Below are 14978 nucleotides of genomic sequence, written 5' to 3' on the forward strand. Positions count from 1 at the left end.
GTAAATAAAAGGTACTTACTTTGAACTGGACAGAACACTCTTTTGGGTACAAAACGGTGAAAAGTTCTACTGTTCAGAAAACCCATGGCGCCACGATGAATGCACTTTTGAACACACTTTTGAACACAGCTCAGCTTAGAACGGATCCAGTGATGAGTTATGGACTTTGTAAATGTGGACACATCTATTATGCAACAAAATTCAGGAAATACAGACAGGATTGAAGAATAAATTACCAACAAAAACAGTTTAAGTCGAAGTTCAATACAACTCCAGTCTAAAAATCAAAAAAAAAAAAAAAGAAACATCCTTATCTCCATCCCTCTTGACCTGGCATGCAGTACAGATTCATGGCGGTAGGAAACTTGCCGCGTGTCAGTATTTGCACACAGACACAAGAAGGTGCTCGGCTGACTGAAGAGGCTGTTTCAGATGGGACAGATAACCTTTCAACACCCGTCACGTGTCGACTCATTAGCCTCAGTTTAGCCACTGTCACCTCTTATCTGCTGGGCTGCTGCCGCATGGTTCCAGAGGTGAGATGACTGTCGGAACATGAGGGCCCCTGCTGTCTGCAGCTTGGGGCGGCAGCTCAATGGCCCTGAGGATATGGGATGAGGTTTACTTCATGAAATGTAACTAAAGCTGGATTTACAATAGTTTCCTTCACATTTTCAAATATGCTACACTGCAGCAACTTCTGATACTGGCGTCGATGTCCGAGAGTTGCTACATCTGCTGACCCATAATGTTTTAATCAGGAGCAGGGGCATGATGGCAAGGGTTGGGGGAAACAAAGCATAAGGAAACGTTTAACAGTAGTTTTAGATCAATAGAGAATTTTCAAGCCAACAAAATGCAAGATAGTGATCAAAATGTTTTGAAAAATATCACCAGACATGTGAAATACTGCCACTCTACTGTGGTTAACAGACTTTAAATCACAGAGACATTTTCTTCCGCAACCTGAGAAGCTCCATTTAGCGCTAGTATTTGAGGTCTCAGTCATAACTTTACATGTAGACCACATTTTTTCTCAAATGAAAACACATAGTCCATAGTCCAATGTTGTATCCATAGTGCCATGGGTTTGAGTCCCGGCTCTAATTGTCTGTCCATGCTTTTTCCCCACAGGAGTAGTCCTCTGTAATAAAGTCTACAAACCAAAATAATACTTTTGTTTGTGCTATTTTGTAATTTTTTTTGTTAATATCAGTTAAAATATCAGTTTCTAATGAATAGAAAATTCCACATTTTTGTATTTCTGATTCTGATTATTGGGTTATCTGGTTAGTTTTCTGGATTTTCTGACTGCGTAAACCACTGTCAGTCTCGGTCAGTACTTCGGCCAGTGCACTGCTCCTTTATGTAGGTCTAGCCCACCATTCCCTCTCTCAGATATCACAGCTGTATTTTAAACATCCACTCTAAATCTGTTTTGCGCAATATGTCAAAGGTTTAGGAGCACTCACAGCTCACCCACGTATAGAACTAGTTTTATGTAAGGAACATTGTATAACTTTCGTTGAAGAGCTGCAGACTTAAATATGCAAAACTTTAAAGAATATTTTAGACTATTCTGCAGGCAGAAATGAGCGCTCTTTATTAGCTTGCTAATTGACAAACAGCAAGTGACCCATCAGCTTATTAAATGTAATAAAAGATCTGGCAACATAAATATCAGCGATGGCTAATCAAGGTGGACACAGTTTCTACATTCAATAGCAGGTCAAAGAAACACACACCATCAGCTATTTATGATTATATCAATATTGCGCTAACTCTGCTTGCTAGTGATTGCAGAGATATTCTTTCCACATCTTGAGAAAGAATCATGAGAAGCTGACTGGGCGATAAGCCAAAGGCGCAGCGAGAACATATAAAGTCCACGACGGAAATACCAATGTAAAACATGTTAATTATACAAGAAGCCAAGACACACCTCACATTTATTTCATGTTAATTTAATCATACTCATAACCCTTTCTCTAACATTCTAAAGTAAATTAATGGTAAACATGCAGACTACACAAGTACCATCACATTTCTTAAGTTACCGTGCTACTTCTTTCCTATTACCATGTTATTACTGTGTGGGAGAGTTTAATTGGCGCATTCTCCAGCTAGGTTCTCCAGGGCCAAGATGCTCTCTACCCCTGAAACATTGCCCGTTGACACTGGTTGAGGGATGGGTTATCCAAAACAAAGTTTCCCGATGGAGATAAATGAATCCACCTTGTAACAACACTAATGGCCTGGTGACATAGACCTTTTTCTAAATCTTTGAACATTGGACTTCAAACACTCTTAAGCTTTAACACAAACCCCAAACACTCCAACGCTACACCAGCTTACGGAAGTCTACCTATCCCCTCACGACAGACATACCTTGGGTTTGGATTTTCCTGGACTACTCACGCCACGTTGGTAATTGCCCCTGAACAAACACCAATCATCCCTGAATCCCTTTGCGGCCCATATCTAAAGAAGTTTTTACATTCCTCAACACGCCGATCACATATGCTCTTGACACTTGTTGAAAGCACAGTGCCGCTGCAATTTGACCCCACTTCAAGCCGTAGCCAATCACGTTCCTTCATTCGTGATCATGTACAGGCGTTGGATGGTGGGTGAAGTGCGTGCGGAGCGTGTAGGATGTGTCATTTTGATGCGCTAGGCTCTACCACTACAGGCCTGAGAGAACACTTTCAGCTGAAATAGATTGGAAAAGCCGAGCGGCAAGAGGGCTCTTGAAGAGAAATGAAAGTACAACAGCAGAGACATCCATCCTGCAAAAAAGGCACTAGAGATGGCGTGTTTGCAAAAGAATTATTCAAATCGTAGGCTTATGGTTATTTCAGTGGGTAAGAGGTACGGTTCTATCAGGCAACGAAGTAGAAAGTATGCAGAGATAGGGAAAGCACCAGACTAAACACTATGATTAATACCCGCTGAGAGATTGCAATTGCCTGTTATAGTTTTGGACTGTGCATACATTATAGAGGCTTAATAGAGGCTTAAAACCATCTATTTGGTGTCTCAGCATGGACATTACTATAATGTCTATGTAAAAAAAGAGAGAATAAAGAAAAGAAAGAGAAACGCTGGGCTGGTCAGGATTTCAAATATGCCTGGGTATCATTATTCCCATTATTATTTTGACAAAGCTGAAAGTGAAATCTTACACTTTCAGCAAACTGAATGCTATGGCAAAGAACTGCTATTTTTTTCTAATATGTTTATGCACTTTTTATGTCTAGCATGAAGTGAATGTAACATGACCAGTAAAATATTATATCAGCTTTGCTATTGTCACTATTTAAAGTGTTGAGTGCAAAATACTGGGTTAGTGTGAGGACAAGCACTTGGAGACACTTTTCAGTGGCTATCATATGTCACAGCCATATATATTTGCCTTAGAAGAGAGTAGTCGGCATGAAGCTATTTTCTGCATTGTTGTAATGATATTTTGATATTCATATTTTTGCAGTATAATCATAATCTACGTATGTGTATAGAACAGTGGTTCTCAACTGATGGGTCAGGATAAAAAAAGTGAGTTTCAGTGGGTTGCAGGCCTTTGCCGAACCCCAAGATTAATCTATTTTTGATAGGAAAACATCACTTCAATGCCTAAATCAACTGAACTCTTCAGTTATTATATGTAGAAACAGCAAATTATTTCAAGTAATAGTTGATGGTTTTGAGAGATTGCCATGATACACTTAAGATGGGTCCCAAAGCCACACCGGGTGAGAACACCACTCCGAGTATGTTTTGATGAGAATGTAGGGCCTTTGTATTCCATACGTTTTCACAGGGCCGTGAAGGGAGCTACAGAGGGGCAGGGGCTCAAAAATCAAAAGAGGCACAAATTGGAACATAGCAAAGTATCATCTGGTCTTGGGTTGTTGAGAATCAATGACATTTTGAATACCTTTGGCAACATTTTGTATTTTTCACCATTAAACACATCCGTAAGTCTATTTATTGGGTGAAATGCTGCATAGTGTGGTTTTAAATTCTAAAACCAGAATGCAAATGTCTTGGAATGTGATACGCACTGTTGCAAGTAACAAGTAAGAATAATACTGCACTACCAGCATCAGCCACGACCACATTCCATCTTCTTCCTTTATGAAAAACCCCTATAGTTTAATTTTCCCTGCTTCCCTTAGGTGGAGATAACATCTGGGCTAAGACACATAGAGGAGAGGAGGGGGAGGTAGATAAGCCGCTGACAGCTGTGCAACACCTCTGTTTGTGTGCGTGAGCGAGTGTAGGGGTCCATTCAAAGAGTGTTGTTGAAGCCAGACACACTTGTCTTAGAGCCAGGGAGAGAGCAGGCTGGCAGGTGGGCAGAGGCTTTTGTGTTGAGAGTGGAGCACATGTGGCAGTCTTATCGCACTGTAATAACATGACGATGGAGAGATTTGTGAAATTTGAGAGTATGGGTGGTTTAGAAAAGAAGCAAGTTAGCGGGACTTTCTAATTTCAGATTGTTGACAGTGTCATTTCTTGTGGATTTTGAAAAGTATTTCGGACACCTTTGCATAAATGCATTTTGTGCAATTGGATTTCATTATGAATTAAAATAGTATGGATCATGTGTTCTCTCTTGTGTCCTTAATAAAGACTGAATGAGTATGGTTTACAACACCACCAATGCATTTGGTTTCAAAGAGAACGCGTACTTGAACTGATTATACCTTCACAGTCACCCAAGTATGTGACTCAAACTGGTAAAGCTCAGCACTTGTATGTATAGATCACATAGACATATTGAAAGTAGACTGTTAATCCTCTCTACATTATTAATATGGAGTCAAGAGGGAGTCCATATTGTGGTCCAAATTCACTCCTAACTTTCCTGAAGCCTATAACATCCCTTGTTTCCACAGGGGTTTATATGTTTCAGAACTTTCTGGGAGCAGACTGCAGAATTAATGTTGGTAATGCACAACACAACTCTTTATATAAATTTCATCTCAACTAGAAAAACATGAATTCAGGTACTTTAAAGTAGGTGTAGGTGTAACATGTATAATGGGCTACCACAATTACACACATAAATGACAAGCATTACACATGACTATTGTATCTGCAGCTGTTACTCTTCCTTTACTTTCTGTTGCTTGTGAGAAATATAGCCCAAAGGGTCAATATTAACAAGAGAAAACAGCAGAGCCAATAAATCACATACAGAGCAGTTAGTTCAGAGTGCGGGGGAACGGAAGAATGCTTTCCTGCCTGACATCATGAGAGGTGAAAGGCTAAACACACTAACAGGTGCTTGAGCAAGGGTCTCCATATATACACACTTTTGTTCATGTGGGAAACTGGACCAAAACTCTTAGTGCTAAATCACCATTGGATCAAAAGTTTAAGGTTGAGGCAAGGTACTGTGGGGTACACTTTAGTCCGAGAAAAAGGTGTCCTTTTGTACCCTGGGGTTAAACCTGGCCGGGGCAATGGGTGACAGCGGTTCAGCACGTGATAAACCATCTTGAGATTTGGTAGATTTAGAGTGAGGACAGTCTGGTTGGAGGATGAGCTTATTTGTGTCTTTTGTTTAGGTTTAATTGCAGTTTGAACGGCCCAGGTTGCAATTACCACTTTCTGACCTCTGTAACTGTTCTGGATGCAGGTCAATACTAAAAAAATGATGTACAACGAAGATTTTTTTTTTTTTTTTTTTCCAGTTGTCTTTAGCTTGTAAGAAATAATTGTCATAATAAACAATATCATTAATACCAATAGAACAGATGCAACTGTTCAACCAAACTTTTTAGTGATGAATTGTTCAGTGCATTTGCTCAGCTTGGCTTCTTACACTATAACCAAACAATGCGTCTGGGGATATAATGTAACAGAACATGATCATATTACAAAATGGCCATATTTGAAGTGTGGTGCAAAAGAGTTGCGGTTGTCAGCCTGGGAGGACTGTGACCAATGCAACTTGAGGGAAATCATCAGCACAATAGCGTGTTTAAGTCCCAATACAGTGAAACAAGATCCACCATTAGAGAAAAGGCTGTGGATATTTGTGCATTTCTCTGATTGTGTCACAGCGATTTAGCTATGGTTAAAGCGCCTAAATTAATTGGTTATGGCAGGGTTTACGTGTATACTTACCAAAAAAAAAGCGTGTACTTCCACATCCTGATTCAAAGGCACACATATGCACATTTTGCAAGCTTCAGATTACAAAGTCGAGTTTACCAACTTTGATGTATCAGCATTTTACTCCGAATTTGCAAAAAACTTGCACAATGCGGCTCCGCTACTTCCAGCACTTCCCATCCTATTCCTTTGAAGATTAGCTCAGACCCATTAAAAAAATGACATTTCACGTTATCTAAAGATTACGTACAAATTCCTGGTAGATGATCACTTGCTTTGTGTTAACAGCTTGATATATGATGTAAATACTTCAGCGAAGAGATGTCTGCATTTAGAAAGGTCGGAGTATGTCTGGAAGCTAAAGGCTAATATATAATAAATAATTAAAGATTTTAAATAAATCAAGTTAAATCCAGATACTCAATTGTATTCATGTAGTTTTTTGTTACATATTTGTGGCACTATTTGAAACATTCATTCACCAAATTAGCATGAGGCGGACTTGCCTATAACGTTATTGAGACGCCTCCTCCCCAGAAGTATTTACATCCAACAGTAAGCATAATCTACCAGAAACTCACTAATTACCACAGAATATTCGGATAATATACTTATTTGAACGGGTCACTGACACATGTCACAGTGTATCATGTCATCAGCCCATGAGTTGGGAAAGGCATCCTTACAATGTGACCTCATGGAAATCTGACTGTTGCACTTCCTGGATAAAGAGATCAGTCCTAATATATGAAGAGTGATCACAGAAAGGAGTGCTTTGAGAAGACTGTTCTAGAATCACTCATCAAGGAACCCATGGGCACCGGAGGAGGTGCGACAGGCAGTAATGCCAAGCAGGAAATTACACCTACCTGTATACATCAACTCTCGGCTATAATGCTGCACCACACTTTCCTTTCAAAACTTGGTTTACTCCCACTCCTGCCAACAGTGGGTGCAAATCCAAACCAATTTACAGGACTTGGTCAAAAAGGGTTTTCATGCATTCGTTTACTAAGGCTTCATATGTGACGCAAAATTCATTTCACAAGATGAAGGGAAACACCAAAAATGGTTCCTCTCCCATTGTATTAGCACCTGCCCTCAATCAGTTTACATTTAATGGCATGTGCCGTGTTGAAATGGCTTATTAAAATAATCAATAATAAACAATTATATCACAATATTATCCCCAGATCTCAAGCTCACATGTCCAACAACATATATTTGTGTTGCAGCCTGCCACTGTAACCTGCACGCTCGCCGCTGCCGCTTCAACATGGAGCTGTACAAGCTGTCTGGGCGCCGCAGCGGAGGAGTCTGCCTCAACTGCCGCCACAACACGGCCGGGCGCCACTGCCACTACTGCAAAGAGGGCTACTACAGGGACATGACCAAGTCCATCTCACACCGACGCGCATGCAAAGGTAACTCAGCTCACTTTGTACTTATAATCTTATCTTTATACATCGCTTAACAAGACGGAAGTGTGTGAAGCTTTTGTGGGATTTTAATAGCTTGGGTCAATGTGACTTCATTACATTATACAAGCCCGTACAGTGGGAGGAAAAAGTATGTGATGCTTTGGAATTTCTCACATTTATATTCAACTATTCAACTTTGGGTCCATCAGTCCACATAATATTTTTTCAGCAGTGCTGTGGAGCATCCAAGAGCTCTTTCGCACACCAAAGTTGAATAGTTTGGGAGGAACACACAACGTCATGTGTGGAGGAAAACTGGAGCAGCACATCAACATCAAAACCCTATCCCCACTGTGAAGTCTGGAGCAGGAGAATCATATTGTGAGGCTGTTTTGTTGCCTCAGGGCCTGGACAACATGGTATCATCAATAGAAAAATTAATTCACAAGTTTATCATGATATTTTGCTGAAAAACCTGAGACATTCACAACAGCATGGAATAAGTAAGTGAACCCTTATATTAAATAGCTGCTGATCCTACTTTTGCAGCAACAACTGCTTTTCTGTAGTTGCAGATTAGACGTTCACAACGATCAGGATGAATCGTGGACCATTCCTCTTTACAAAACTGCTGCAGTTCAGTGAGATTTCTAGGGTTCACTTACTTTTTCCACGCTGTATTGTGAATGTTTACATGTTGTGGCCAATAAAAATATGATAACATTTGAATGTTTGAGTGGTATTAGTTTAAGCAGACACAGTTTATTTATTGTTATGATTTTGATGAAGATCAAACCACATTTAGTGACCAGTTTTGGCAGAAATGTGAGAAATTCCAAAGTGTTCACATACTTTTCCTCTCACTGTATGTTGTTTTCAGTATTATAGAATATTCTATACTTGCCTTTTAACTGTCCAAATGCAGATGTTTGGACCTGGATTTTGGATTGTATACAATTATTGTGCAAAATATGCAGTGGTTTGTGGGGGAGAAAATAGACTGTCCATGTAATTAAAAAGCATTTTTATTGATTTTGAGCTTCAAAGCAAGTTTTTGTTAGCATTACTATAAGAAGGACGCTGTGAAACGTCTTCATCCTTGTGAAGAATCATGATGTAAGAAATATGTTAGGAATGAACACAACTATCAGTTTTAACTTTAGCTCCCCCTTTCGTCAGGTATAGGGTTGTTAACGTTCTCTCTCTTCAAATCAAATCAAATCAATTTTATTTGTATAGCGCTTTTCATACATGTCATGTAACACAAAGTGCTTTACAGATTTAAAAACATTCTCTCACACCCACTTCCTTCCAGAAAAAACAGACACATTGTAGCATTCACACTCCCCCCACCCACCTCCCCAGAGACACACTGCACAAGCACACAATACACACTCAAGGTAAAACAGTGGAGATTATGGACAAAAGGCTAAGATAAGGCTAAGATAAGGCTGGGTGCAGATAAACCAGGTAAGGGAACACCATCCAAGGAGCCGTCTGCATCGGGAGCGGCACCTCGGCTGCAGCCACAGGGACCAACACAGGGTGCCCGGACAACACCACACCTCCATCCAGACACCCACAAGACAGCACCCCAGCAGCCACAGCCAATCACCGCTCCCGAGGCAGAGGGCTCCTCCAGAGGAAACTGGAAGAGCATAAAAATTGTTAAAATAAATAAAAGTACGTAAGTAAAATTGAATAATAGGATAATAAAAAAATAAGACCGAGAGGTAAAATACATAAATACAGAATAAATATTAATAACTATTAAATGTCAATTTAATTAATTATAAGGTGCTGATAAATAATAATAAATAGGCCTAGCAAAAATAAATATCAGTTAAAAGCTAAGCTAAAAAGGTGGGTCTTGAGCCTGCTCTTAAAAACATGAACGTTCTCTACGGCCCTGAGCTCCTCCGGCAGGTCGTTCCAGAGGCGAGGGCCGTAACACTGGAAAGACGCCTCACCGTGAGTTTTCCTGTTCACTTTAGGAGTAACTAGGAGACCCCTGCCGGAGGAGCGAAGGGGCCGTGAAGGTTCATAAGGTAAAAGCAGTTCTGAAAGATAAGAAGGACCAAGACCATTAAGACATTTAAAAACCATTAAAAGTACTTTAAAATCGATCCTGAAACACACGGGGAGCCAATGCAGCGATTCTGCTGCAGTTATTATAATGTGTCATCTTTATTTTAGTGGTTAATCAATCACATGCGCACAATTATTACAAATTGGTGCAAATGGCAGGTTTGTGGACCGTACACAAACAATGATATTTCTTTCATTATGAGTAAATTATGTTCGCCCCTTCAGCCCTTCTGAAGTAATGACATTAAATTATAGAATGATGTTAAAATGCATTTTAAGATGCTCTTGAAAAGATTAAAGTAAAGTTTGAATTGTGGCCTGAACTCATTCCACAGTAAAGATAAATTATGCTTTATAATTAGATGCGTAATAGTGTTTTTTTGTTTTGTTTTTTCATAAATGTCTGCCTTTACAATATACTGATGGAGGGCAGAACTAATTTTACTCCACTACTGGAAACAAATTGGAGCATGGTCCTGAATTTAATTTTTATTTGGGTAGCCTTTTTCACGGACACAAGTCACAGTTTGTAAACAGTTTGTTGGAATTGGAAAAAAAGCTTGGAATTCTGAAATGGAAAATATGCATGGAAAAATCTATCCTGGATTCTGCAACTCTTCAGGAGTCGTGTTCGAACAGCGAGGTGTTAATGGAGTTCTTTCAGCGCCCACCTGTCCTCCCGTCAGTGAAGTGACCCGTGAGGTTGTTGGGAGTTGTGTGGGTTCTCTCCCTGACAGAAAGACCAAACAAACACAGCAGTGGGGCATTCTCTCCCCTGTGCTCCTCTCAGCACAGGTGGGACAGCTTCAGGATTACTGTGAGGGACACAAAGGCCCATCTCCCTTTTCAGTCATTCTTTGGTTTTATTTGAGCAACTTGTGGAGGAAAAACATCAGTCCACAGGAAAAACAGACAAGGACGAAAATGACTGCTCAAAAGCAGTTTAGGAAGAAGAAAATATTCAATACTTTGTTTTTTTCTTTAGAACAATAAAAATAAAATAGCAGTATGTTAACAAACTTAGTGCAGCAGATGAATACTGTATGTTGGCTATAAAGGGTTTATAATGGTAGCAAATCCAATTCAATGCCTTTAACAGCATTTTAATGCCAAGACACAATTTCCTTACAGAACATGGATTTATGTTTTTTAATAGATTCCCAAACAAAGGAGACATGGGAATGTTGGATATTTAAAAGCAAATGTTCATTTCTTGAATTATTGAGCCATGTCATTATTATGAAAGACATATAGATTTAATGCCTGTTGGAATCAAATGTAATGCTTTCGAATGACATTTAAGGTCTTAATTTTGGCAGTTTATTTCTTGAGTTTTACGTATTTTAAATGTGTTTCAGAAAAGGGAGTTTCCAATCAAACCAATGAATTAATAGGACACTTCTCAGACCCCTGACAATGATGTTTATGTTTTAGTTTCCCTTTTTTTTAAATCATTAATATTAGTTTGAGTTTGAGGGCCCATTATAAGATCATAATCAAGTTGGAACTGAATCTGCTTTACTTTACTCCTACTTTGTGACAGGTTCATTCAATTTGGAACAAAGTATCCTAGGATAAAGAGAATGTAAACAAAAAAAGAATAATCTTAGACAACTCTTCATAAGCCTTTATCTGTGCTGTACTGTTTTAGTGTCAGCACTAATACATCTAATAAAAAAGCATATGTCAAATGTAAATGTAATGAAGTCTTTTTTCCATAATCAATCAGCCTAATGCGATATTTCCAACTCTGTACCAGCAAACACTCACTCAGCCCTTCCTGAAATGCAAACACACAGCTCAGGCCGTCTAAGAGCCTCACAAATACTGCGCTTGATGTTCGCTGGTGGCAGTTTCACTAAAGCCCAGCCTGATAGATGAGACACACTCAGAAATGACAAACACCTCACGCCGCTGCCAGCCCAAACATTTAGACAGGCCAGCTCTGAGGAGAACAGGGAGGAAGGTCAGTCAGGACAAGTTCAAGCAAACAGCAGCTCTGCGCTCCTCTCTGCTATTCCCAGGGGGAATCGCGACGACAGTAGCTCAGTGGCATCGAAGTATTTTGGGGTCTTCACACAATTTCAGGTACGGTGGGTTCTGGAAGAATTAATGTCACCCTGTCTATTACAGTGTCATTATAATTGTACAGAACTGACTCATTTTTTAGTCTTCAAAAATCTGTGTAAAGAGGCTGCGGTACACAAAGGCAGCACCTTTCTGTATCATGAGCAATGAATGGAATTTACCTGAACACAACACAGACCTAAACCCTGATGAATGTTCAAACACAGCTTTGACTGAGAGCATTGGAATGAGTCTGCTGCTGCTTCAGGGTCTAAAAACATGAAGTCTAAGTAGAGGATTTCAGTATCAGGTTTTTAATATAACCAAATAGGAATAATTGTATATTGTCGCATATTGTTTTTAGCATGCTTGATTCGCTCCAATCAAATTATGAGATACAAACTATCACTGCTGAGGGGGATCGCTTCCTTTCCACACACAAGTTATAAAACATAAGAAATCAATGCCTATGTGCCTAAAACAAGGTTTAAAAGTCACAATAACACATGATATGATATGAACTTTAAGCAACATCTCCTGCTAACATTCAAATCAAACTAAAATAACCTGTAGTTTTCAGGTGACATAACGTGACATCCCCTAAATTGCTGTAATATTGACTTAAAGGAGCCAGCCATTGAGGTGTGCTGTTTTTGGACAGGAAATACTGCACTTTGCCAACAAGCCAAGAGGAAATCTGCTGTCTTTTTACTACCATTCTGCCTCCACCAAGTTTCACCTCCCTGGCCCAAACTCTCAAAATGCCCACTGGCGTGAGAGACACAAGATCCCGGACACGAACCCCTTCTGTTGATGCCGGATGCCCTTCCTGTTCATTGCTGTATAGATGTGACTCAACTGATCAGCTACGTAATGTTAGATGACTCATGCACTGGAGTTGTAAAAGTGCATGGACTTCAGAAATTGTGTACTCAATTCAGTGTGTCATAAGTGTATCCAGTGCTATATAGGTAGGACATCCCATACCACCCATTGCAAAAGCAGAGGGCATCTGGTAAAACATTAAAACAGAAAATAGGAGTGTCTTGGAGGCGCAAACAACATCATAAGATGATTGAAAGCTCAATAATCTCATTGCAGAAATGTCTTTTTTGAACCATTTTATACTTTCAGTACTTTCAGTATCAAACCTCATGTTCCTGAATGAACCTCTGAGCACTTCAGGGGTATAATCCATCTTCTCAGAAACCCCGAGCAGCACATGCAAACATTTGGGAAACTGCTCTCCTGCACGACCCCGAAAACTATTATAGTCCACATGGGATTTTTTAGGTCAAGTGATGGTGTCAAGGGAGTTCTGGAAGGACCTTAAGCGTTTTACCAACAGGAGTAAGAAGTAATGAGTTACTTTTTCATGAGTAACTGCAATTTGCACCTTCGAATGTCTACTACCTCCTTAAATGTGTAAAACCTATCCTCTTTTGGCATAAAGTACTCACAATACTGAGTGGTCAGTATGATTCCATAGAGCAATATGCCAGGAGAGGAAACACAAGACAGATAATGTTATTCCTTATGATACTTTTCTACATTAATGTTTCGGATTGTGTTAAAGAGGACATTTCTAAGGACATTTTTTTTTTTTTTTATGGCATTGTTCCCTATGATCAAAAACCTACCTGGAGCATTTTTGTGTCAATCACGCAGTTTTGGTTAATCTTGTTTGATTTGGATGTTTCTTCTTTGATGGCAGCAACATTAATCGGTTCCAATCTGAACAATGTCGCATCATGAATCAGAACCTGATATTTTCAATATCTATGACCCATTGCTGGACCTGTTCTGACCAGTCTCTAACTCAAACTTATCATATGCAACTGATAACCCGGTATTTAAAGACACTAGATGAAATTTGGCCATTTTATGCTCACTACTTCCACCTCAGGTCATGCGTGTAACTGCAGGTTCTATATTAAGCTTGTGCATGACTTCATTTTGGAAGTAACAGCTTTTTGAGTGACAGTGCAGGATTTTAGAGGCAGTTGTGGTGAACAGGTCTGAGCTCATTCTACACATTAGGATATGGCTGGAACATGTAGGGGGAGGAAAATACATACTTTTAACATTTTTAAGCTCTGTATAGTCCCTTTAAGGCTGCTGCACAATTGGCAAAACACTGTTCTTGCCTCAGTCTTGAGTTTGAGTCTCTTCCTGCTCTTCACCCTCTTTCACTCTGTGTAATGAAAAAATAAATAAAAAAAACAAACATTTATTAGCACGTCTGGTGGCCTTCATTCTTTTTAGACAATTCCCACAACTGCCTGCAGAGGGAGCGAAAACCAAACAACACTTGACAAAAAAGTATTCATACACAGACTTATTTGACTTTAAATATTAACATCAAAAGAATAGAAAGCAGATTTAGAAACCCATTTTTGTTTCCACTACGTCATTTGTTTCGTATCCGTGTAATCATTTGTGTCATATCTTTTGAGAAAGATACGACTGCAACAACTCCCCCTTTTTAGTTTCCTCATAAAACTTTATATGACACTTTAACCACTCCCTTACGTTGCGTTCCTGGAAGTGACAAAACTTTGAAAACATTTTATTGGTGTTGGTGTTTTCAAACTGAAATGAGTAATAAGCAGTCGTTATGGTAGCGCGCGGTTTGATAAATTGGTGCTAAAAGTCGGCAGTTACGTGTAATAGAACAAGCCGGGCCGGGCACTTCAGACAGCGGGCTTCGTGGTAACTGTTTGGCACAGCGCTCACCCAGAAAAACAAATTAGCTCGATTTAGCGTGCCTTCCTCTCGCTAACAGCTTCAACAGGCTTTGAAGAGCAGCCCACTCCGCCCTTAACGCTGCAACATTATTCAGACTGTATTCGCCCAACAGCTTTACATAGGAAATTCAATATTAAGTGCGCACACAGACGAAAAAATGGATAAAGGTCTAAAGGTCAAACAAAACAGTTCAAATTAGTGGGAGTGGTTACATCCACATTTTTCCCTGAACTACACCTGCACTACACAACTACAGAAGATATTCTTATGCAAAAGTACTTCAAAAAGTCAAATAAACACATTCTGAAGTCCATCTAAAACACAAAACTGTGCAGTTATATGAGGATAAACGAACATATTTACTCCAGAACTAATGAGCAATCGTATAGTTGGGTGGGGCCGGACCTTTTGAGGTTTTGCTGGTACAAGGCCCAGTTCCAAATGCAACAGAAAACTGTCTGCTCAAGTAAGTGATTAGGCAACATGTTTAGACCACACTGTATATTATGTAAGGAGGGTTTTAGTGCA

The 14978-nt window shown here is 39.6% G+C and overlaps 1 protein-coding gene across 1 annotated transcript in view; it reads left to right on the plus strand.

The window, feature by feature from the left end:
- The window catches only part of LOC306969643 (netrin-1-like), a 42603-nt gene that overhangs the window by 12361 nt on the left and 15264 nt on the right, over window positions 1–14978 (plus strand). Inside the window, exon 2 of the mRNA XM_079565330.1 lies at window positions 7362–7550. Within this exon, the coding sequence (XP_079421456.1) occupies window positions 7362–7550 (189 nt within the window). The remainder of the gene's footprint in view (window positions 1–7361; window positions 7551–14978) is intronic.

Source organism: Gobius niger (assembly GCF_951799975.1).
Source record: "Gobius niger genome assembly, chromosome: 10".
Classification (NCBI taxonomy): domain Eukaryota; kingdom Metazoa; phylum Chordata; class Actinopteri; order Gobiiformes; family Gobiidae; genus Gobius; species Gobius niger.